This window comes from Echinococcus granulosus (genome assembly GCF_000524195.1).
Source record: "Echinococcus granulosus chromosome Unknown EG_S00074, whole genome shotgun sequence".
NCBI lineage: Eukaryota > Metazoa > Platyhelminthes > Cestoda > Cyclophyllidea > Taeniidae > Echinococcus > Echinococcus granulosus.
Window position 1 is genome coordinate 277,605 of NW_020170454.1, and position 25,177 is coordinate 302,781.

The following is a 25,177-nucleotide window of genomic DNA, read 5'->3' on the forward strand; positions in this document are numbered from 1 at the left end:
AAACGGTGTATTTACGCGTTATGGGAAGGAAAGTAAGTATCTCGACTTTGATCAGGCCAAATGTAGCATGCAATATTTGTTTTGCGAATGAGGCGATAGTGTTGGAGTTTTTGCACGATGACATGATGGAGAAACCTGCAAAAAAAGACAATTTTAACACGTTTGCGTCGATTTTCTTATCTGAAGTCACACGTCAAACAGAGGTGACATTCAATCCTTATCAGATTAATGGGCGATGGGTGCAGCAGGCCCCGTGTTACGGACAGATTTAGGCCACCAAGATGGAAGCAGAATATGCTTTTTTTGGGGTCACATTTAACTTAGACTGGAAAATAAATGCGAGTGAGGTCACATTTTTGGCTACAAAGCATCTGTGGTGTGGCGATAAATCTTCCCTCCGAGACCCAGATAGCAAGCGTATTAGGGGGAAATAACTGTCACCGAAATAATTAAAATTTATTGGTGAAACAGTAGGACCTAAGACGATCCACTCTCAAAGACATTAATAAACGGGAATACAAATTAACCATTCAACAACTGATGTGAAAAAAAAATGAATGAATTTATGTACATAAAGGGGAAAGAATAATCGAAATGGACACATCGTTTTGTGATTCGCAAACGAGTGCTTTTTGTTATTTTCAGTACACAAAGCTCCATAAGCCAGCAGGGAAGATAATAGACACGATTACATATTTGGCAAGTGATTCTTAGAACTGGCATTCCGCATCATTTAAAAGTAATCAGGCAAAATTCATGGAAAACGGACCTGTGACCCTGTGGTGGTAAGGGCAAGAGGCAGGCGGACATAACGGCGGTAATTCCAGACAGGTGAGGCACGGTGGCTTGCTAGGGGTGTCACAACCACGCGTTGTGCACCCATCTCCACACGGTTTTCATCAGCCACCACAAAAGTCGCAAAGGTCTCCACACTCGAGCGATCGAGTCGTCTAAAGCCGAATTAAAAGGATTATTTTTGCAGCAGTAGATTATTTACCCTGATCAAATACACGATTCGGTCTCCGTACTGATGGGATGGGTTCCGATCATGAAAATCTCAATGTGATGGTATTGCAGCCAAACAGATGCCTTGGATGGATGTCCACTGCGCTGCAACCGATTCAGTAGTGCTAAGAAAGCTATGCAGCCTAACAACAGCCCTCAGCTGCATTGCAGAATATACTTACTGAGTAAGGATAAGAAGCAATTTCATTTTTTTTTCTCACCCATTCGAGACGGAGCAACAAAGGACAAGTTTAGAGCAGATAAGTGCCTTTTCGGTGCTGGCTTATCCACCAAGTTTTCGAAACCTTTGGATTTATTTACAGTGGCCCGAATCTCTTGGCAATGACGAGTCATTATCCATCTTCAAAATATCGCAGTCGAGCAACTCAAGAAGCTTCACGTAAAGGATTTCTCGCGTTATGTTTTTGCTTATCCACTGCCTGACTGAGATTGGCCTTGAAAAATCGGAGGCCCATAAAGCAGTCAAGGTAAAGGGTCTGGATTTATGAGCTCGCAAATTCATTGTACTTCAATATAAAAGTAAATCCTTCCAAAAAATTAAAATCTTATCAAAACTCTGCGTTCTACGGGCATTCAAATCGCCTTATCGTGGTCACCGTCTATAACAATGATTCGCTGACGTCCTCCACCAAAATTGTACTCACGTGGCATCGGATACGAGTCTATTTGCGCGCTCCAGATGTACGTAGGCTGGAAACGATTCCACTTTCGTAGGAGACGCATCTCTGTCAACAGTGCTGTACAAAACGGGCAGATTTTTGTTAGCTTGAGCGTCGGAAAACCAGACGAGAGCACCGCGTTCTGTGATTGTGCCAACTCGTGAGATTTTGAAGTCATGCATCAGTTCTTCCTGTCAGTGTAAGAAGTCGTACTGTTAAGCAAGCGAATGGCCAAAATCATACACTTTTTGTAATCCTTTACTATTATTTGTTTTACAACGTAGTAGGTAGGGATTTATAGGAGCTCTCCAATAAACTTGTCAGTCAGGGAATTACTCATTACCAAAGGAGGTATTAACAAGAATAAGCCAATAAAGTATGAGTGAATTTTTTTTAAATTGGAAAGAAGTTGCACAAAATTGAGAAAAAAATTATCAGTTGGATATAAAATGATGATGCATTTGTAAAGATGGGAAATAGGGATCCAAAATTCGCAAAGCAGACTAGTTCGAATCGTGGCAGGCTCCAGTAGGGGGAAAATAGTGGCCAGCAAAATAGTCTGCCGTACCATCTATGGGTTCTTAGATGTTTAAATTGTCATTGCAGGGAGTTGTGCCTAACACCGGAAGAACTTATTTGACCACTCGATACAACTATATTCAAATTGTTCCACCAAACACCACATAATTAGTCATTAAACATTCCTCACTTAAAACAAATTCGTCTAGTAAATTGAATGTAAAAACCCATCGACGGACCAAATCAATAATTCTTGAAAAATCTAATGAAATAATTTAAACAAGCACATCCACCTTTGTGGTCGCTAAGGGAGAACTGTAAATTTTGACTGCAATCCAGTTGTCATTCAAGTTATCCACAGAAGGCTGAAACAATGGATAGACAGGAAAGCGATCATGATTTGACGTCAAATCCCACGATGAGTCATCTCGGAGGAATGACCAGTGGAAAGCTTCTGGAAGGTCCTTAGATGTTTCACTTCTCAGGAGTTCGAAGAGGGGTAGTTGTAGGGACCCCAGAAAACGTGGAGCTGGAACTCTAAAAGAATCAGTTTTAGGTAAGCTTTATTGAAGGACAAAAGGCACTTCCATAATTGAACAAAACCTCTCCCCATTAGATCATAATGGGGTCTCTTTACTCAAGAAAATGGTGCTGGATTAGGCAAAGGCTAGGGGTGGCTACTACGGACCATTCAAATTTTAAAATCTTTCGGTGTATATGTATAATTTACTTAACTCATTCAGGCAAACAAGCAAGAATTAATGGAAACACTGACCCGATTGTGTCAAAAGAGTTAGCACGAGGCGAAGAATCTTTCCTTGAGAGCCATTTAGCCCAAATCTGCACTTCCAAGACCGCATTTTTAGATCGAGGTGTAATTGAAGCACGGAAAGTGAGGCAATCTTGGAACTAAAATAGGCAGAATGAAAGACGTGATGAAAAAAGCGCGATTTGGAAGGATTTTCGTGCCTTTTGAGTGCCATATTCATTATGCCAGTACTTCATTGCTATTTACGGTGATATAACCAACCCTTATCTTCAAATCTTTAGATAGCATTTATGTAAAATAGCTGAGGAAATGAAAAACTAATTACTGCGTTGTCATTCCAAACCTAAAGTAGTGGAGGCTGGATCCACTTTTGGAAAGGTTTCGGTGGCAACGCAGGTCCTATTGTGAGAATAACGGGCCACTTAATACTGATATGGCAGCATTCCTTGAAATAAAAGCTGCAGTGTGATTTGAAAGAATGTTAGAAGAAGAATTGTCTTTTAGTGACGCAAAAATCGAGTATCAACTAGACAAAATCAAGCACATATACCATCACAACACCTCTATCACCATTGCCTGCCAACTTATTGGAGCTTCGTGGGAGTGGATGGCTATTGGACATCTGGAAGTCGGAGTCCATCACGGCACGTGCGAAGAAGTATCCTTGCAGTCCGCGTTCTTCACAGGTTTCCAGCTCGTCTGGACTTAAAAGCGACTCTTCTGTGGGTAGATGAGCCGCCGAGAAGTAGAGAGCGAGCTGGCGTTTTTCGTCGTCTGCAAAGGAGGAGGAACATTTTCATGTATTTAGACGCTCGGTTAGCTTAATATTTGATATCAAATTTACTCACTCATTCCAGCACTCTTTGGGCTTAAACAGATCCTTGAAACAGATCCAACAGCCAGATCGAACCCCAGAGAATGCAGAGACTGAAGAGCCATCGGCGAAGCCTGTGAAACTACCTCTTCAAGAACCTTCCTTCGTGTCGATACTGCCCCAAGACTTGCAGACAATTCAAAAGCACCCGCCAAATGGTAACGACGAACCGGTTCTGGTAATCTGGATGGTGATGAGGGAGTTTGAAGAAGAGTGAACCAGCGAGGTGTTAAAACACCTGAGAAGAGAAGATCACTTAGAGGCACCCGACAGCTGGCTAGTGGAAAGAAGTTACCAGCCAAACCCATTTTCATATCACTTTCAATGTCGTAGTTGATGTCTGCGTTAAAATTAGAGGTAAAGGATTATTTTATATAAAGTTGCTCATTTAATCAATTGGTGCTGTTTAATAATCGCCTAGCTAGCCAATGAAATACGAGGTCTAGAAAAATCACGTAAACGTCATTCGAATCCCTGACCTATCCTGTCTTAGTTTCACAAAAATAGCTCTAACATAAAAACATCAATCGCGCTTCAACACCCCTATTTGAAGTAGTAAAAGCTAATGTAAAATACCAGAAAAGACAAAACTGGGTATTTGATTATTTGAGGGAATTGGATATGTAATAATTGACGGGAGTGTACGCACTCCAGAAGGTGAGTTGATCTTCGATGAGGTTGGAATCATCTACATCTTCCATTTCCCAGACATCCAGTTGGATCACCAGACAGGGTCGCTTAACGCGTCCACAAAGCCATGCCTCTCTGTCAGCCATCTCCATCCGACCGTAAGCTAGCGCCTCGGCGAGTGAAAAGTTTGTGAAATTTTCCTTCCCTCCCGCATTCTTATGAGGCGGCAGGCACTGAATTAAAGCAGGTTTATAAAACATGCTCTAAATATGCATTTTTCGCTCTTATAACAGATATCATCACATCCTAACAGAAATTAGATATATGGAATTTGAACGATGGAAAACTATTAGCAAGGATGTAATTAGTAACTGGCGCTTTAGTGTTACGGTTAATAGTAGTTTGATCTACCTTTGCCTAAAAGTGCACTTTGAAAATTTTAGGTAGCAACTGAATTTTCAAAAAGCCAATGACAATTTGTACTATGCTAGAATAAGAGGTCGTTTAAGCTGTGGTGATCAACTTTCCCCATTTCTGTGCGTTAACGAAGACGTTGGAAAATTATCCTACCAAAGCTAACCTCATGAGAGGAAGACGTTGTATATGTCCATCCTAGTGGAAGCAACACATCCAACCGCATCTTCAGTTCTTCCTGACTTGCATGAAACGCGGTGAGTGGTGTTTTGGACACCGTTGTAGCCAGAAGACGAGGCGGATTAGCATGATGCAAACATTTGGCGGGGGGGAGAAGGAGGAGGCAATGCATTCGCAGTTGGAGGCGCGCAGTTCCACCTAGGCCAGAAGCGGCTGCTTTCAGACCTGACAAGGCGAGGAGATTGACGTGAAGATGGATGCCTGGGCGCGCGGTAGAAGGGGCAAGATGGAGTGCTGCGCGCGGATGACAGAGAACACAAGTGGCTCTGCTTTCGCCAGGATCATTGATAATTGTACCTGAAAGGTGCCGAATGGTGGTTTTGAGCCTAAAATAGAAGATGCATTATTATCACATCAGTCGACTTCGACGATACGGAATTCAACAAGATGATCGTTTCGAAGATGTTAGAGAGTTATCCAGTACTGATTGACGAAAGTTGAAATGCGACAAACCATTATGAAGTGCAATCTTACCACCAATTCTTTGTTGTTATTAAAATGCCTCTACTTCAAAGACGATATGTTTGCATAAGGATGTACAACCGTTATGAAGTGTTGTCTAGCCAACTCCGATAATAGTGACAAATACATCCACACGAAATGTTTTGCAAGAAGGAGTTCACAAGCACACTACTGTAGCTAAATGTGACTAGATAACTGCAAGTGATAACCACACACCTGATCATTTTAGAATAGAGCAGAGAGCACCAGGAGGAACATCCATATGATACAGAACTTTTTAGCACCATTAGCTTTTCTGGTCTTTTCGCGTTTACACAAAGGCTTGTACGCCTTTCTACATTTTTTAAAGATAACTCACTTATCTGCATGATTTGAGTCAGAATTTTTGCAGCATATTTTTAGGCAATCTTAGTATTTTAATGAGTATGCGTGCAAAACTTTTGTACCTGTATACAATATTGAGAAAGAGACGCGCCGAAAGCTTATTGGAAAGGACATCGAAGAGCGATAACGAGTGCCGAGAAAGATCTCGACTCCATTCTGGTAAGAAATCGTCGAGTTTCTTTAGGCTCTTAATGGAAGAAGGAATTATAGGAGGTGGCATGATATGATGTTCCAGGAGGTCCCATGGAAGCACTCCACGAGCAACGCATATATCTCGTAGCTTTGGAGAGTAGAGGCGCAGCCAAAATTCAAAGGGAATTCCGCTTTCTGATGATTTCGTTCCTAGAAAATGGCAAAATCGGTAATAATTCATGCGAGTAGTTTAGTGAATACACTGCAGTGAGAATTTGTCACACCGCAGTTGCCCCCATTCCATAGACCATTTCAACACACCAGAATACGACAATGGGAGACAAATACAAAATTGGCGTCTAGAATAAGACCTGATAATTCAATCTTTACAATCGTTATGTCTTTCTAAGTTTATGGGTAGTGTTTAAGCACCCCCAAAAAAGGAAGATCGAAGAGGATGTTATTGTACGTCATCCAAGTAAAACATCTATTCAATAAAATGTACTACTATTTTAAAAGAAGCCAAACACATTAGTTATCTCACTACAACACTTTGGGTACCTCGCCCCAGCCAGACGAGAAAAGCGAGACTGTCCAGACGGTTAGCGCTGTTTAAGATATTCTTCTCACTGCTCGCCTCAATGACGAAGGTGTGGGAGTGGGATTCGTGTAAGGAACCTTCTTTCCACTCCACTTCAACTCCACTATGCACGTCCCTCGTAGGCTTCTCGTCATTTGAACTCTTTCGATACTTTTCTACATCTTTAGACAGAGGAGACTGACGGATGTCTGTGGGTTGAAGAAGTGGTTGTAGTGGTCGAAGGGGACTACGAAATATTGAGGAATTTGTCTCCAGATCTAGAGGGCAAAATAAAGCTCATGGTTTGTGTTACACAAATTTCCAAGAACTTGTACAGTGAATGGCTCTAACTTTTAGTATTTCTTACAACTCTGATTTTGTGAACGTCTTAACGTGTGCCATCCACTCACCGCAGTATGGTACCGAAGATCACTTCTTCAGGTTCATAATAGTAAAAATGGGTGACGGTTGATAATAAAGCCAAAGCTTACTAGTACTAGTGTGTGTGTTTACTGTCAAAGTCAAAAAAATACAAACACAGACGTAGCTAACAAATAATCCACCACAAAATGTTTTTAAATACAATTGAGGCCAATACCTCTTCAAATATGACACTAGATAAAAAAATTGTGCTGACACTTTAGGAATCCTACTTTCCGTTAATTGCTAATATTTGAAAGCAACATTCATCCTACCTAATACAGCAAGGAGACTTACCACTAGGGATCATATATTGGATGAAACAATCGCAGTCGTTGAATAGAAACATATCAGCTCCTAACTCCTTCTGCAGGCTCTCCGACAAACTTGGACGAAAATCTGTCAGCGAGAGTAGGCTTATGTCCAGGGAGTGCTTAACTGAGCAAAAAAAGAGATTAAATTCGTTTTTTATTTCGTTTTTACGAATCAATTCCATTATTCCCGCACTTTTTACTACTCATATTATTTCAGTATATTTGTGTACTAAACTACAATCGCTAGAAATAAACAGCACAAGGATAGGTGCTAGAGCGTATTCCTCACCAGAAATGCTAATCAGTTCCTCAAGGCTTGATGCGCAATCATATTCCTCGTTGCCATGTGACTGACGCGAATAACAACAGGAGTCACGACTACCACTTATGATACTGGGCTCTTTCCATCGAATGAAATCAATGCACCGCCAATCGGTACATCCTGCCACTGCAGTTTCTCGATCAACCTCAAGCAAGACAGAGATTTGATTGGCTGTTCCAGCGGAAAATCGAGTCCGTAACTGACCACAAACCTGACCCGTTGAAGGCGAAGCCACTTGGAGCCAGGCCTCTTCTTGAAGGAGGGGAACCTGCAGTGAGGGAGAATCAGCAGTTGATAGTTAAAGTATACATTCTTTACAAATTTCACCTCGTTCATACGTTCCATAAAGAGTTAAAAAAAATTGGATCTTCAACGTCCACGGAGAATGATACCTTTGTCATTAAAAGAAGAGTTAAAATATCTTGAAAGAGCATAAATAATCTCAAAACATTCGAGTTTCTTTGAGGGGGAGAAAAAAAAACGCGAGCAAATTCCAATAGCATCGACGACGAGATGCTTAGCTATATGCAGTATCACCCAAACTATCAAACACTAAACTCACATCATTTATCATTAGTTTACTTAGCTTCAAACTTACGCGAGACTCGGTTACTCTCTTCGAGGACACATTCAATGGGTAAAGCGAGGCAAGCCCCAAGGTCATGACCTTGGCCAGACCAATAATCTCATCCCTCTCCGCTCCACAACCCGTGTGTCGTTCCCACACCTCAACAGCGATGAAGGCCTTTGATAAGCGAACCATCTGATCCTACGGGAATCAACGGTTATACAAACAAATTTGCTCAATAGAAGAAGTCAGATACACTTGTGCCTCACCTCTGAAAGTAAAGCAGAAGCCCTGAGCCCGAAGTGGAAGGCAGGTGTGGCCCCAGAGCCCCACGAAATAGCGGAGTGAAAGCGTTTGGTCTTGTAGACAATTCGCTGGTCTACGAGAGTCTCTTCACTGCACCACGGAATTCGTATGACGAGGAAGGAGTGCTGCAGACGACCGTTTGATTGGGGCGAATGGAGATCGCGTGCTTCGCGAACGTTTAGTAGAACATCGAGTTGAAAGGGACTGGGAGGTGTGGCGTCTTTCAGGTTCGTAGATGGTAAGGAATCTCCTTGATTAAGCAAGTTTTCCTGCATGGGACTGGTTTTCTGTACCTGTATGGAGAACGGTAGCCCTGTTATACGACCTCTCCGGTCTAATAACTTGGGACAGAAGCTTGTGAAGGAATTCCAAAGAGAAATTCAAAAAATATCATCACGTCTTTAAATCATCCATTGCGTGTTAAAAAAGGAAGATGAATTTTGCTAATGCAAATTGTGTGAAATTTCTTCCGTTTCTATTACATTTTACCATCATGGGATAGATGCTATGGTACAACTTTACAGACGAAGGACACCAGCTGTAGACGACCGAATCCGCGAGGAGTCATTCCGGAAGCACCACAAGTCGTTTTCACTTTTGTTAAATGCCAACTTTTAAGTTTTGAATCACAACCAACAACGACCAAGGACCAGTTATTTTATGCCAAATAAATGCATAAAATATTTGCTGCACAAGGGAATAACAAAATTTGATATACTTCAGATATTCGGCTGGGTCGCGATGAAACGGCAAATATGTAGTTTGAGGAAAAAAACTCTTTATGAGGCACTCAATCTTTTTATGAAAGCAGATCATCTTCCTGAACGCAATTAACATAAAAAATGCATCCGTTGCAGAAAATCACTCAACCTTAGGCACTACCTTCCGAATAAATCCCCCTTCAGTGTAAAACATTAACGACATCGGATTCTGAAGAAAGCATCGCTATCGTTTAACAAGAAAGTCTTCTCGCTGAGACAAAAACGTCTTATTTTATTTTTGTTTCATGTCTCAGTTGATTCCACTTCCATTACATCTCAGGGTGAGAGCTGATGCAGAATGGTAGCCGTCCCGTGAACACAGAGGACGGCGCTCAAAACAAGACAAGAAAGATGCATAAACTTGGTTTTCCCTCATTGACTACGTGGTATTAGCCTCAGTCCCTTCCCCGCACCAGTATTAAAGCTCTCTACAGACTGGTGCCCCCGAAAAATGTCTTCAAGGGGAATTCAAGTTTCACTACTCACCACCTGCGGTATCGAACTATTGACTGACGTCGCCCAAATTGGTTCTACATTTATGAAACCGAAGGAGTTCTTCAACAGATTCACCGAATCCCCTTCTCCCAATAATTCTAACAGAAGCTGCCTCACTGGTTCTGCAAAATCGATGCACACCCGAAGAGTCTTTGGTGAAGCCTTCGGCGGTTCGGAAGGATTAGAAGGCGAGGTGTGGTAGAGGGAGGAGATGAGTGCATGGAAGGGTAATTCGATGCTGCCAACGAGCTAGGTTTTAAGAAAAATGTCATAATCTAAGCGGTTAGATTAACCTAAGAACAGACAACTAACACCTACCATAATTATTGGACCATTAGGCGTTACAAGCGGAGGTTTGCAAAAAATTTGCAAACGGATTGGAAGAATTTCAAGATTATCATTTTGATTGGAGGACAAAACGAGAGCCTCCGGTGGTAGTGAGTTATCTCCATTCATACCACGCTGTGGAACGATGATGACCACGGGGGCACTAGACGTGGAAGTGGAAGGGAAATTAGGAGCAGAATGCTTGGAAATGCCTCGGCAAAGATGAATACGTTGGCACCAGAGGGTCAGATCTTCTATCAGGGGTTGAAAAGACAAACCCGTGTTTGATTCCTCATCAACCAGATCGGTAGGAACCAGTATTTCTAGATACAAATCCCAGGATTTGTTACTGGGAGCCTTTGCCGCTTGACTAGTAAAGAAATGAAAAGACACAAGATAGATATGAAGTTGTAAAACAGGACACTGAAACCTAAGAGGTAGCCCACATGGACATCCCTTTGATTGGCGACTTATCAGTAGATCTTTTTTGTACAATTCGACCAGTTTTGGACCTCTGCAAACCATCTTTCAGCCTAATTACTCCTCCAGCACCATCCATGAATCGTGGCTTCTGCTGTTGATTCGCCAGCATGATTCGACGTTGCAGAGGCCTCCGATCTAAAATATCAGACCAATAAAATCAAATCCAAAAAAGCAGGCAAGTTAGATAGGGTTTCATTTCCTAAAGTAAGTGAACACCAGAGCATCTCATGGTCATTACCTCAATTTTATCTCTCAAAAAATGAAGATAAAATTACGTATCCAATCTTGTATGCATGGACACTAGAATTGAGACTACCTTCATCTCCCTTCATGTTACTGACATGCTGCAACTGTCGCTGATGTTGATTTGCAAGGTGGGAGGATTTTTTTCTTTCCTTAGCGGCCAGCGCTGTCATGACTGTGCCCATCGCATTCCACATTTGCATAGGAAAGGTCAACCGACGGAAGGTAAGACGAACTGCACTTAGAGGAGAGTCTATATGAAGGTACATGAAATATAATCTATGGTATTTGTTATGCTGAATACGTATTGAGTAGCATAATGCTGTATCATGTCAAAAGCTATCGCCATCATTTAAGCCAGCCAATGTGATCACTTGTCGGTGTAATTACCATCCAAATTTTGCCGAAAACTAGCAAAATATAATTACAAGGCGGTAAATCAGTTTGATCCAGATTTCATTGAAAGGAGAAGTCAGTACGACTAAATGCTAAAAATACTGTTAACATATATTTTAATAAAATTTCAATCAGTCCGTGGTAGCCTATAACAAAGTGTAGTGGTGGCGTGAGTGAAGTTTGTTTGATCAGCCTACAGCTAGAATTAGTAAAGTTTTCTTCGTGAAAAACAATTTACCACAAGGTGGATCTAGTGCTGCACTCTTCGGAGGTAGTGAGGGTGAATTTTCGACAGTTGACTTTTTTGTCTGTTTGACAACCTCTCCACCTGACCTGTCCACGTTGTCAAGGTCTTCAACTTCGTTGCTGACATTGGCTTCAGACTGTGTGGCTACATTCTGTAACAAAGAGGACTGCTTACGGCTTGACATGTTGAAGTTCACCTTGTATAGCACAGGGTTTTGCATAGTTATGGATTGTGGGTAAACGCTTTCCTCGTGAAGCGTTACCGCACAAGGTAGAAAATTACCCTGGTACTATGATCGAATGTCAAATTAGTTTCTTAGATGGATCGTTTCCATGAAAATCTGGGAGTCCTGACATACTTGTTGTAACATGAATTTACCCTACTTCATTGAAGCATTTACTGTAATACATTTATATCAAATTATGACATTTTTTGTGCCAGCTTCTATTTCTTCAAAAAACAGGAACCAGTTCAAGAAAACAACTCATGATTTTAATGGTCAATGCATCCTTAGTATGGGTCAAAAGTGAAGTTAGTTTTAGTTTTATCAAAAGATTATCAACCTTAAGTTAACAAATTGCTGCACTTTAAGCTAGTCATCATAATTGCCTTTATTGTACTACAGAGAAGATATGATATCTTAAAGAGTAAACTTACGTGACGAGGAAAAAGAGCGTTGTCAATAACGACATCCCTTTCCAGATCTGTGTCTGTACAAGCGCCCCAACAGTCATCGTCAAAAAGACCGTTTACATCATCAAGCAAGCCGAAGTGCATTTCCGTAGGTGGAGAACTCATTGTAGAACCTAGTTGCGTTTCTGCCTGATTTATAGTGAAGTCGCTTTTTTTCTCCACCCCAAGTTCTTCATCTTCATTGGATCTGTTTAAATTAGGGAAATGTTTTAATAACCACTACCTATATATCACAAATAAAAAGAATATGGCGTCTGATTGCAACCCAAATTTTAATTGCTTCTATCTGGCATAAAGGAGTAAGTAAAGCTTTGAGGTGCGTACGATTCCATTATGATATTGTTATTTACACCTACTGATGAATGTCGGGAGAATCAGGCTTTGTAATAAGTGTTTCATCCATCCGCTCAGCCTCAGTGTTAATTTCACCCAAGACCTGCTGACGAATTCGACGACTTTCTTCGAGGGCTGATTGGATACGTACTAACACCTCCTCCATACCGAGGCCGAATTCATCGTTCTCCTCCACAAACAGAGCGGTTTTTACTTCGGTGTCTTTACCCAAACCAGTGTTTTGAACCCTTGTTTCGTCAGTGCCATCCAACGTGGGTATCCGGAAAAGTGGCTCTGCCTATGTTCGATAAAGAAGTATGTTAGATTTAACCTGTCAGTATTTTTACAATGCCATCGGTTTAAAAGCACAGAAAGTCAAATTTAAGACGAATTCCGGTGTAGTTTTATACAATATTGTAAGCATATTTAGTATGATGAATATCAGTGTGGTATTCATAGCCTCGTATTTCTTTTAAATTACGAAAGTATACCTCGAAATTGTGATCTTCGGTGTCAAGCACATTAATTGCCGGATTCGAAATGGAGGTTTGGGGAACTGCCGATTGAAGGCGTTTCAGAGACATAGCAGTCACTCGGGGCAGACTTTGGTGCTTCTTGCGGATACCGTGAGACTGAGTGACTACGCAAAGTCAGAAAGAAGCAAGAAGGCTCAAAATAGGCAAAAAAAAGATCCTTTAGCATTGGTAGTTTAGTTAAATCACATTAAAAACTGCCATTTATCGAATAACACTTCACTGTTATGGGATTAAAAATAGGTTACCTGGATGATATTATATTAATTGGCGGTAAAAGTTATAAATTGTGCATACTGCTTAAATTATTTGAGTAAATTTGTTACTAGACTCAAATGCATGAGCTAATAGCCGAATTGCATAACTGAACAGAGTGAACGCAATGAACAAATCGCTTTACCTTGTCATCAGAAAGAAACACAACAATCTCACCTTGTAGTAGCTCGTAGGACAGACTGACAGTCAGTTCACCTATTTTTGAGCCTCTAGCATTCGCTACAGCCACAACACTACAAAAAGCAAGGATAATTAGGGCAAAACATCTAACCTGAACTCACCTTTTAATTGGATTTCGAGGTGTCAGCCGTTCAAGATTGTCCACCTTCCCTCGACCTATAATTGCTCCGTTTGATTCATCAACAACGTCAAGGAAAAGGCAACCCATATCTAAATAAACAGCAGTGAAACGCCATTGCATGCGCCTCTTCATACATTCACTCGCAAACGATCTGTAAACGTCTCTGATAATATCACCCGCTTCGGAGATAAATTTGTTACTTCATTAGTGACTTCACCACAAGAAAACTGTGGTCCTGACTATAATGGTAGAAGGGAGAAGTAGCTTCTATAAACGGACCTGTAAATAATACACAGGAAGGCCATTGGAATCGCATCTACTTTTAACAATTTCCCATACCTAACTTTGTCAGTACAAAGACAAATGGACATGACAAATTCTGCCATAACCAGATTAAATAAGTGTTTTTTATGCCTCATTGTGTTGTAATTAGTTAAAATTACCCAAAAAAGGTCACTAGGCATCAGTAAAATGGTAATGGAAAAGGAAATAAAAGTTCATATTATCCAGATATTTCGGACGGGTTCCTGCAAAATGTTATGGGTATACTAAAGAAACCTTTACATTGCATTTCACTAGCGGAGAATATGACTAATAAAGCTAAAATAAATCGACTGCAGATTCCAAAGCGTCCATAACAATACAAAAATTGCCCTTTATTAGGCCTTCATGATCCTCAGACGATTATGATACATCTCTTTATTTCCGCAATGCCGACAAAACAGAACGAGGTATCGTACCCCCACAGTAAGCCACAAACGACGCAGGAACTAACAAACGATTCTCAAGCTTTGCTACCGGCAGACCGTCAAAGCCTTCAGCCACCATGATTCTGATGTCTGTATACTTACGCGCTTTGCAATGTCTTTCAGGATAGCTTAAATTGTAAATTTCATGAAGTGTTCCTTTTACTTGCCCACACTTCGACCCCTATGCTGGCAGTATGCAGCTCTGATCATGCTAGAAATAACTGCAGTTTTTTTTGAGAAATCATTAACAAATTCGCGGACCAACTTTCTTGTAACGCCTTAACATACGAGGTAGTAGTCGCATAATGAATTCTGGTCAGACTACTTACGACTTAAGACCTTGCTATTATTCATTCAGTACCAAATTGAGTGCAAAGAAGGTGTTATTAACCTTCCAGATAACTGTGCATTTTGTGCAGAGGCACACACACAGGGTATCGCGTGTGGCTGCGAACTTGTGTCTCCTTCTGAGAGCCAGGGTGCTGAGCAATACGTGGACGCAAGAGAAGTGCAGCTCCATCGGAACTATCCTCACCCCACCAGACAACTCGAACTGCTAGGTGCTTAAGAGGCAGAGATCGACGTGTGGTGTTACGAAATAGCGTTACTTGCAGCAGCAGGTAGGCGAAGGGTGAACCGGGAATGCCCGGGGGAAGGGAAGTTTTGGCGTTGACTGGACGTCCCAATGGTTGTTGCATAATGCTAGGGGAATGTAATGAATATGATTGACGAATGACGGACTGCAACTTTTTTAAGAAGCTACCTAAGATAATAAAAAAAGCCCTTGTAGCAACCAAAATATCCACTTCTCTTTTAATAGAGCAATAGGGAATGTTTTTTCTTAATTGATACTAATTGAAGCAATCATGATTCAGTAAGCGATGCGTTGCATAAATTGGATGAAAAGCACAAATAAAAGCAAATAAATGGTGCATCGCCTTTTTGAAAAAAAATCAGTTGATTCTTCAAGAACCTTTGTTATATTTCCTACATGCTCAAGTAAAAGGACGACAAATAAAAACCACCAATAATTTAGAAAAACTATGGGAGTGAAAACCTAAAGGGAAGTAAACAGATTGTACAAATAAGAATCTTCACTTTGGTGGTCAAAATAAACCCGAGTTATCTAGTTGGGCTTCCTTTTGAAGAATAGAAGGTAGACTAAGCCATTCGCGTCTAAGCATTGGCACCGATTTAAGCAAAGAGTAATAGCAAAATATCTATGTGAGCACGAAAATAGGTATCGCCGTACTAATTTTACCGAGACAAATTCTCAAAAACTGTTGAAGACAAATGCGGGGGAAAGAAGTCGACAAGTAGAACTCACGCAGCTGAAATGTATTGATAGAAGAGTAAAAATAGGGGTCAGAAAACGCTTTGTGCAGCGAAATTGTAAGTAAATCTAAGCGTTACTCGTGAAAACAATTTGAGGAAAGTGGTCTATGAAATAAGTCTCGGTTTAGAAATCATATAATCAAAACGTGGGCCGTATCCAGTAGCAACGCCGGCACAAAAACATTTGTATTGTTGGATGGAGTGCAGATAATATAAAGTAGCAAAGAGAATAAGGTTTTAGTTACCAGTAGCAAAGACCATTTCGGCGTTTTTAGACACGAGGAGCTGAAATTTATCCAGATACGTGTTTATTTTTTATTTAACATGTAGACAAAAATTTAAGCGGGTTTTCCGACGGTATCCACTTCAACGAGTATTTACGAAGTTGTAAAAACAAATTTACTTGAAGGTCGTAAAATAGTGAGTTGGCCTATGTTTTTTTGTCCCGCATTTCCCAAATATTTGTGTTATATCGCTAACTAGATTGGGAAAACCCGTCCACAGGTAAAATCAAATGTTGGTAATGGGGTCAAAAACAAAATTTATGGCCCTAGTGCTGCAATTTAACTGAACTAGTCAAACCACAAGTAAAGAATGTTAATTTAGAGGCGGGAGAAGAAATAAACCCTAAATGTCCCATCAAATGACGGTTACCAGTCACCAAATTTGATGTAGCAGCTGCTTCACTAAGTAAAGCGTAAAGCCCTCTTTAAATATGTGTTGCAGTATGTAGTCGAATGCTTTTGTAATGAAACCCTTCTGCGAAGCTCAACTATTTTGCCTCCACTGATTCCGGATTGAAGCAAATATCTTGCCTAATATCGTGCAGATCCTAAGAACTTAATTACAGAATTCGGTTTATTTACTACGGCATGCCTTTCGCCATCCAGACTTACCAAATTATGAAGAGTGAAAAAAAATGAGGAATACTAAACAGTACTTTAAGTAGAAGAAGGGGTTGTCATTGATGGAATCTGTGTTGGAACAAACTTGTATCATTAGTTTTTTAAGATCAAATATATTGGCAAAAGGCGCCTACCTTATCGGTTTGTTTTGTTTTACCCAATACTGAAAGAACAAATCCAAAAGTAAATGAAGCCTGAGGTGTTTAAAAAAGCTTTTTTTACGATCTGCACTTATCTGTTCGCTGCCTTTTGCTTTTAAATACGTTTATATACAACAAATTTCCGTAAATACAGTGGCAGGTTTTGTTTTACCTCTTGGCAAAAGTGGCGACTAATTGTACTCGTGACTTACCCGTCCGGACAAAGTACGGCTTTTTTGTTGCGTCGTAGTAGGGAGTGCATTAATTAAGTTTTTTAATACCATTTTAGTGGTTCCTATCTTTCCAAGCTTAAGCGTGCCTTATTCTCACATCTTTTAAGTGTCAAATTAAGAAACGTGAGAATTAGAAACAGCCGTGATTGTTTTAAGGACAGACTTCACTTGACTTCCCTACTTTGTGTACATTCTTTTAGTAAAATGGTCTCTTGCTAGTTCTTGAGTATATGTGAAAGCAGGCTTGATTCTCTACATATGTGATTCTCTTTTTTGTTAACATCTCAGCTTAATGACGATTCCAGTAGTCACCACTGATCGTGGTCGCTTTCACATCGCAATTGGTGGCTGCTCCTTTTACACTCAGTATGCATCTATTTACCTTTCACGGCTGAAAATTGCTCATTGTCGCCTCGAAAACCAGGCACGTCGTCGTTGGCCTGAGCTGCCAATTCGATCGGTGCCAGATGTTAAGGTTGATGAAGAGTGTATCATTATCGGTACCATATTTAGAGTAAGTTGTGCCTGTTTTTATCTTTCATTTGGTAATAGATTTTGTTTCGAGTTCTCCGTTTTTAAGCGCCAATAAAGACCACCTTTAGCGCTTGTGATTGCAATAATTTCTTTCTGTATTAATCGCTCTTATGCCACGGTTTAGGAGAGCATGTGTTGTCATGAAGTATGTAAGTTTCAGTGATCGTGATGCTGTTGAAAGAAGCAAGGTACGACGACGGCCAGTGTAGAATTTGGATATTCTATTTTTAAGGATTTAATGCCATTATTTAGGAACAGCTTTATGACACATTTCAAAACAGCGGCTGGTAGCAAATCCGTCATTGATGATCTCGACAGTGGTGGTTCTCAGCCCATAGCTTGAAAAGTCATTTTAGTGAATATTTATTAGGCATGTGGGACGTCTGGTTCCCATATCTAACCTGTCGTGCAGTTGCACAAGAGTCTTGCCTTTCTCTATGCGAATGTTAAACACAAGCGTTTCCGGACATTTGTAAGTGGTGTTTGTAATGCGTGTTGGGTGTAATATGACAGCTAGGCTTTATTGACTAGCTGTTTAGTTCGCAATCAGTTCTAGTATTAATTATATTTTTTTTGGATAAGTGCGTAAATGTAGGAGATTGTTACCGAAAAATAAACGCTCTTTATACTTTTGACTTTTTCATTTTCGTAAACCCAAAAGGCTCTAATTTACTCTGAATAATTCCTATCACAGTGCATTGGGCAATGAATTCAGTGCAATAAAAATAAAACCCGCCCCATTTTTTGCACTATATGCGTCGATTCTCCTTCAGTCAAGCGCACAAAAGCCGAGCATAATGAGACAGCTGACGCTGCTGGAACAAGTAGGTGGACGTCTGGAACTCGAAGAACAAGAGCGACAGCATTATTTAACACGTATAGCAAGCAGCGATGACGAAATGTTCCTCGAGGACGAAGTCCAGCGCATTACTCTTGTCGCCTCCCCCCATACGGACGCCTTAGATCGCCTTCCAACAGGGGTTGTCACTTGTCTGCGCGGTTTTGAGCCTGCACGATCCGAAGGAACATTCACAGTTCTTGAGCTCGCCTTTCTAGAGCCACAACCAATGAGACCGATTGCGGCAGCAAATGTTGATTCACCTTGTCCGCCTTTGCTGAACAGTAGCGGTCGTTGGGTTGGATTTGTCTCGGGCCTCGGTTTTGCTGCGTCGGCCGAGGTGGCAAACAATGGAACCTCTCACGGGCATGCTCTGGCGCTGCGTCTCCTTGGTGATTGGTTGAGGAAGATGCCTTTGTGCCGTCTGTTCGTTCTCGGGGATTGCATTCGCTCGACTGATCCTGGCGGCTTGGAGACTCTTGGAGTGGTTCAACATGTGTGTTACTGAGCTAATTGGGTATTGCCGATGGAGACGAACTTTAAGCACCACTTTTCTTGACCACATAACTCTACATATATTAAGTAGGGTTCTTTGTGCTTGAGCTGTAAAGGCGTTTTCTAAGCTGTAATTCTTACTTCATATGTCCTAACAATCAAATTTCTTCCCAGATATGACTTAACCCACTTATTAGAAGTGATTAGGAATGCTTTTAGTAGATTTTTCGTTAGCTTTAACGAAGTTATTGTCTGGAAACTGGTGATTTCCTTCATCAAAAGTTATTCCGGTTAATTGAAAAATGAGCCCAAGATGAATTTCTTGTAATTGAAAGGGGGTGCCTAAATCCTATTATTCGGCCACTTGCTGATTAGTGCTTTTTCCCACATCCATTGCCTTTCACTGAACAACAAAGCCGATGCTGATAAGCCTCGTTGATTTAAAGGAATAGGAATTGCCCTCTTTTAAAATGTAGTTTTAACACTTTTTGCTCTCGTAATCTCAAAAAAAGGAGATCAGATATTGGTGACGTAATTTGTCCTTTGCAGTAATGCTTTATAATATTCTGCAAACAGCCCGAAGCGTTTGCTTCGGAAGCTCTCGAACAGATTCATTTAGTTACAAGCGCCCCCTTAAGTGTAGAGGTCTTTCAAGCACGTCAATCAATCAATGGTGGCTGCCAAATTGTAAAGAGATTGCTTTTGGGACACCTAAAACAGACTTACCTATTTGAAGATCCCTTCTGCCTGGAAAAACCTTAGGTTTAAACAGTTTTTTTTTCTTGAGTTAAGGTTTTATTTATATGAGCTCTTGTCAATCAGTGGTTAAATAACGTGATCAAAAATAACCAGGAATGGCGTGGTTTAACGAGCCTTGATAGGAGTTCATTTTACATGACGGGATGGTTTTCCAATTGGTAATAATCACTCTTCTGATTTGACTATCAAAGCTTTGCTGTCAACAATTCTCGGTCAACTCTCTCTAGGCCCGTTTTCTGAGCCGCAGGGCGGATGCCGATTCTGTGATGGCAATGGGTATGTTTGACGCCTGGCTCTCTGAACTGCCCCTCGGTGGCGGGGGTGGAGGTGGTGGTTTCAGCGTAGAACTGCTCCCAGGCGTCGCGGACTGTGTCTCCCAACTTCTACCTCAACAGCCCTTCCATCCTCTTCTCTTCCCTCGTACTACCTCCCGCTTTGGCCGAGGGGAAGGGGCCCTCGTTAGCTCGACTAATCCCTGCTACTCCGAGGTTCATTCACGTCGCATTCTTGCTACTTCAGGGCAGAATGTCATTGATGTCCATAAGTGCGTTTCACATTAATTCTTCGGGGTTTCTAGTATCCGAGTTCGCGCATAGTGTTTGAAGGCTTATTCGTGTTTTGAGCTTCCTAATCATCACTCCCAACTGTCGTACTTTTACAATTGCTCCGTTTTATTCTGTCTTTTCTACCTTGCTCCTTCCACTTATCCTTGGTGACTTTTCTACACAGTCTCGTCAATTGTGCAGGACTTGTTGAATCGCTAGGTAAAGCAAGGTTCTCCGTAGCCAATTCTCTTTAATTTGCCCCGTCTGCTTTGACGTTATCATGTCAGGATCCCTGACAGTGCGATTACCGGCACTCTCAACGCATTCTCTTCGATACTTCAACAGGACGTCGTACAATTTTGTACATTTCTAGATTTCCTGCTAGATTTAGGTAGTCGGTAAATAGTTCTCTTGAACTTATTTTTTTTTTCTTGATGCTTCTAAAGGTGGTCGATGAACTGCATCTACCATTAAATGTTAGGCTGGTTCGTCTGTGGCGCAGGACCCAAAACTTTTTTCACTAAGCCGTTTTTTTTTGGCTACTTAAATATATATTTTTCGGCCACCTACCTGTATTAATTTCTCAGCTTCCCATGGTGCAAGAAGGGATAAATTTTCTCTAGATATTGCTATGATTGAATCTAAAGTGAAGGATTTTACTTATTTAGGGGTAATGAGTAGTATTGCCGGTCATGGCACTTATTCAGCAGATCTCTCGAAAAAAACCTATGATTTGTCAGTTAAGATCTTAATTTCGCTCCATTTTTCTCTGTAGATATACCATCGTCGGCGATACGCTAGACTGCATGGAATCCCTATTGCACTGGGGCCACATAGCTCCAACCTGTCCAGACACACTCTTTGCTTATCCCCAAATGGACACGGATACCCTGCTATTTAGTGTGGACCCGAAAACGGGCGTTTCAATTGACTATCCGGACATCTTTGTGGCGGGAAACCAGCAGGCTGCGCAATTTCGGCGCGCCTCCTTAGAACTTTGGAATGTTTCGGAGGGGGAACGGAAGGGCGCATTACTCATCGCAGTGCCTCGTTTTGATGTGTCGTACACGATGGTTCTGTTGGAACTGGAAACGCTGAGATGTGTTCCGCTGAGGTTTGATCTGTCGCGGACCGAATAGGATTAGTCTTCTTTTTTTTGTTATAAAATAAAGAGATGATATTCGTGCCACACCTTTGTATTATACTAAAGCGCCCCGGAGCCCTCTCCAATGGCGTAACAAGGCATAACGAAATGGAAATTTAGTCAACCAAGAGACTATTACCGTACTGGAAATCCCTGCGGCCCCAGAAAACTTCCATATTCTGATCTTCTGGGAGTCCCTATTTTCGTGGCTAATTTTCCGCATATTCTAGAAATTGCGCTCTGGTTTGTTCTGGCTGACAGACCACGTGTGAAGGAGCTTCAAGTTCGTTGATAATCACCCTAGAGCGCAGGCCGTACCTCTCTGCTTGCCCATATACGTCAGTCAGTAAGGGCGTCCGTTCTGAAGGCCTTACCTACCGTTTATCTGATTAGGCGCTAACGGGATCCAGGTCAGTCCACGCAAACCTCACCATAACAATTAGACAGTATAGCAAAATTAACAACGCAGTATGCAGCAGGGCGTGGACGGACGTCCATTACGCCGCGATGCTAATAAAAGTCCGTGTAGTCCTCAACATTTGGGCGGCTATTATCCTTGACGCTCTCCGTAGCTACTATTCTATTTCGGCCGGTACGTCGAATTCACATCACTCCCAAAGACTGGGCAATGTCCTATCTCGAGCTTATCCTGTTTTATGCTACTCATTGTCCAAGATCAACATGAGGAAGGAAGAGGTACCATGTTCTCAAGCTGTTATAGTTAGGCGTCGTTGTACAGCACTTTTCTTGTCGCTCTGGCGAATATCTTCCTGCGAAGCGCGGATTTCGCAATTGGTCAACTAAAACAGGATTTTGCTTAATTGAGCTGGGCTCGCTTGCCGTCGCTGGGAGGACTTAGACGGTAGGGGATGTCCATTGCATACTCGTGGTGGTGAAAGCCAAGGCGACTAAATACACTGTTGTGTCTAATTATGCGCTAATCTTGAGACACAACTTCATGCACAGTTTGGAATGCACCCGCTTTCATGGTAGACACTGTACAATGGTCCCTTCTTCTTGCCGCGGTGTGTACGAATCGCATAAATCCATGCCATCATAAGCGCCACTCCCAAATTCCTCCAAACCCACCGTTTCATACCATCCACCGTAACGCTACCACGAATGAAACGCCCATGTACAGATACGTCTCTACCGTAAATGCAAATGAGACTTAGGAAATTGGTAGTGTAGGTGGTATGGACGATAGCTCACATTCACCAGTTGTCGAAATGAACTAGTACCAAAAGCTCACACAAAAAAGAGGTCTCCAAACGAATGATTGGTAAAAAAATGTATATTGCATGAAATCACTACACAGAACTACTGCAATTTCTGTCTCAACTCTTCAGGATCTCCTACCAAGCCAGAAAAATGACGCTCAGGGCAGTGAGCCCCATCCTCCTCATGACTCCGTTCCACCAACCAATCGCCAGCCAGTGGAGGACGCCATTCAGCAGTCGAGTCTGGGCGGACAACACGACGCTGTGCCGCAAGCAGACGTGCCTCTAGAATGTCCAGCGCCTTCCGTGTCAACACCAGACTGTCATGATGGACCATTGACCAGACGTTCAAGCCATGAACAGGCATGAGGGTTAGTCCGCGACCGGGATGTAAGCTCCGTGGTGCGGCGTACTGAGAACCCTCGCGTAAACGGGCCTTTGAATTGATGAGACAGACAATAAAATCATTTCAAATTCATAGCCCTTGAGTGAACACGAGTAATTGTGCCACCTCAAGCAGTAATTGTGAAGGTAGACATCTCAAAATAAATGAACCAAAATCAAATCCAAAGTTCCAATTTCCGGTTAATAATTCAGTACTTACAACTAAATCAATTCAATTTATAGGCAAAGCTCACACATCAAAACACGACTCGAACCTTAATAAGTCAGGGGCGATAGTTAGAAATATTAACTTGGTCTTTACTACCCAAAAGGCCAAACAATTTAGGTTCTACTACCAGAAAACCCATGCTTACTCGTAGGAGAGTGGTATTTTACATTCGACCAAAAACAACGAAGCAGAACCACCCACAACCAACCGATTGGTTGAAAAAGTTATGCAATCAGGATTGGTCAATAGGCAGACCAACCAACTTCCAGGTCACACAAGCAATGCTGATAATCACACAAACCTTCGATTGTTCAACCAACCTTGGTATCTTTCACGCTGAAAAAGCGGCACAATACTGCTTCAGTGCTAAAACCAACCTGGATAGCAGCAGATTCCGGAGCAACATCGACATCAACGTAGTGGGCATAGCTGGCACATGCCAAGGCCATTGCCAACCCACTGGTCGGGTTTTCACTTCCGTTCAAGTAATTCTCTACACTAAGGTGGTGTAAGGATTATGACTATTCTTACTCTGTGATGAAGAGCACAGCAGGTCCCCAACCGCGTTCATCAACAACCCGCCGTAGATACTCCGCCGCACGTAGACCCAAACTCGCAGCTTCGGCAGCTCGACCTCCTTTAATGAGATCCAAGAGCTCCTCCTCCTCCTCCTTCTCCCTCGCGATCGAGGAAGCAAGAACGTCAAGATCGTCGACTGGTTTCTCCTTCAACCGTTCTTTCAGATGAAGGCGCTGTACTAAGGCATCATCATCGCTTTCTTCATTATACAATCGCAGACGATCCATGGCACGATTATTGGCGAGTTCGTAGACCTTCGCTGCTGCGGACTCCAGCTCGGAGGAGAGCACGAAGTCCTCCACGACATAAAGGTCGCCCTAAGAATGATAAGATAAGGAAAAGTAGAGGGTACTTGGGCCTGCTTCGTAGTGAGCATGCTGAGTAGTCCTTTGAGCCGGACGTGGTAAGGCAGAATGGCGAAGTAGGACTCGGGACCCCGAGGACCATTACATTGGCCTCCACCGACGAAAATGTGCGTCCTTCGGTTGCCGTGACGCGCACGACCTGTGCCCTTTTGAGGCCAGGGCTTGCGACGGCTGCGGTGGAGCAGTTCTGCTCGAGTTGTTATGCACCGCCAGTCCTATTACCCAACAATGTGAAAAAATGTCAAGCATGAAGCACCTAGCTTATGGTCCTGAAAGAGGTTAACTTCTACTTTTTTCCTCTATCCCAAACGTGTAAAGTTAACGGTAAATCTAAGGCAAAATTGGTTGCTTACATGCCCCCATTGATCATCTGTAATTAAGATGGATTTAGTATGTGTTAGGACAGAAAGGAGAATGGGACTCAAATTTGAAAAATCTTAGTTATTTCACCTACAAAAAATCATTCAACAGCTAACTATAATAATTCCAACATTGGATAAAGAATGTTTGTAAAAGTACGATTAGCGCATAGAATGTGTTTGATTACATTTTGCTCATTCTATAATGCAAGGCAGTGACTAAGTAAATTCCAAGCTTTACTGCATCATCGGGTGATCGAAACACCATGATTTACCAGGTTAGTGTGCCCGGTTCTACCACCTTTTTGCATATCGTTTCGGTAATCGCAAATATTTGAAAATAAAACAAATTAATCGAAGGTAATATTATGTAAGCATTGCATATAAGCTATTTGGGCAACTGATGTTTAGCTAATTACTTTCTGTGTTTTGATACTAATGCACGTAAACACGCTGCAAGTTTTTACCATTTTAGACAACAGATTTAATTTGTGGTGAGTTTTCGAGGTAATACCAAGAAAATTGATTAAAAAAATAAAAAAGGCATTCAAAATATTTGAAGAATGAATGCTTCCCAGTAACCAGCACCTCTTCGAACATGGTGTCCATCAATGACTGACCAAATTATAATCCAAAAAAAATTAATTGTTAAAGTAT

The 25,177-nt window shown here is 41.7% G+C and overlaps 3 protein-coding genes across 3 annotated transcripts in view; 1 reads left to right on the top strand and 2 right to left on the bottom strand. All coding sequences in view use genetic code 11, as the record gives it.

Annotated features, from left to right (window-relative positions):
- Positions 1-268: 268 nt before the first annotated feature.
- On the bottom strand, positions 269-16,052 carry EGR_07320 (C2 domain-containing protein 3; the record flags this gene model as incomplete). Its single annotated transcript, XM_024496569.1, has 27 exons — positions 269-325; positions 770-950; positions 1,671-1,876; positions 2,498-2,741; positions 2,980-3,113; positions 3,524-3,747; positions 3,822-4,187; positions 4,497-4,710; positions 5,058-5,457; positions 6,040-6,319; positions 6,671-6,967; positions 7,407-7,547; positions 7,713-8,013; positions 8,344-8,514; positions 8,583-8,912; positions 9,867-10,124; positions 10,194-10,572; positions 10,649-10,820; positions 11,002-11,181; positions 11,563-11,722; positions 12,229-12,451; positions 12,621-12,895; positions 13,089-13,237; positions 13,563-13,639; positions 13,688-13,796; positions 14,848-15,219; positions 16,037-16,052. The coding sequence occupies 27 exons, from the start codon at positions 16,050-16,052 to the stop codon at positions 269-271; spliced, it is 5,916 nt and encodes a 1,971-aa protein (XP_024349045.1).
- A 1,309-nt stretch (positions 16,053-17,361) lies between these two features.
- On the top strand, positions 17,362-21,379 carry EGR_07321 (DNA polymerase delta subunit 2; the record flags this gene model as incomplete). Its single annotated transcript, XM_024496570.1, has 4 exons — positions 17,362-17,583; positions 18,377-18,937; positions 19,923-20,239; positions 21,016-21,379. The coding sequence occupies 4 exons, from the start codon at positions 17,362-17,364 to the stop codon at positions 21,377-21,379; spliced, it is 1,464 nt and encodes a 487-aa protein (XP_024349046.1).
- Positions 21,380-22,704: 1,325 nt separating this feature from the next.
- EGR_07322 (39S ribosomal protein L4) overlaps positions 22,705-25,177 on the bottom strand; it is a gene marked incomplete at both ends in the record, with an annotated part of 3,143 nt that continues 670 nt past the window's right edge. The window contains 4 exons of the mRNA XM_024496571.1: positions 22,705-23,040; positions 23,595-23,715; positions 23,749-24,113; positions 24,149-24,376. Of these exons, the coding sequence (XP_024349047.1) occupies positions 22,705-23,040; positions 23,595-23,715; positions 23,749-24,113; positions 24,149-24,376 (1,050 nt within the window). The remainder of the gene's footprint in view (positions 23,041-23,594; positions 23,716-23,748; positions 24,114-24,148; positions 24,377-25,177) is intronic.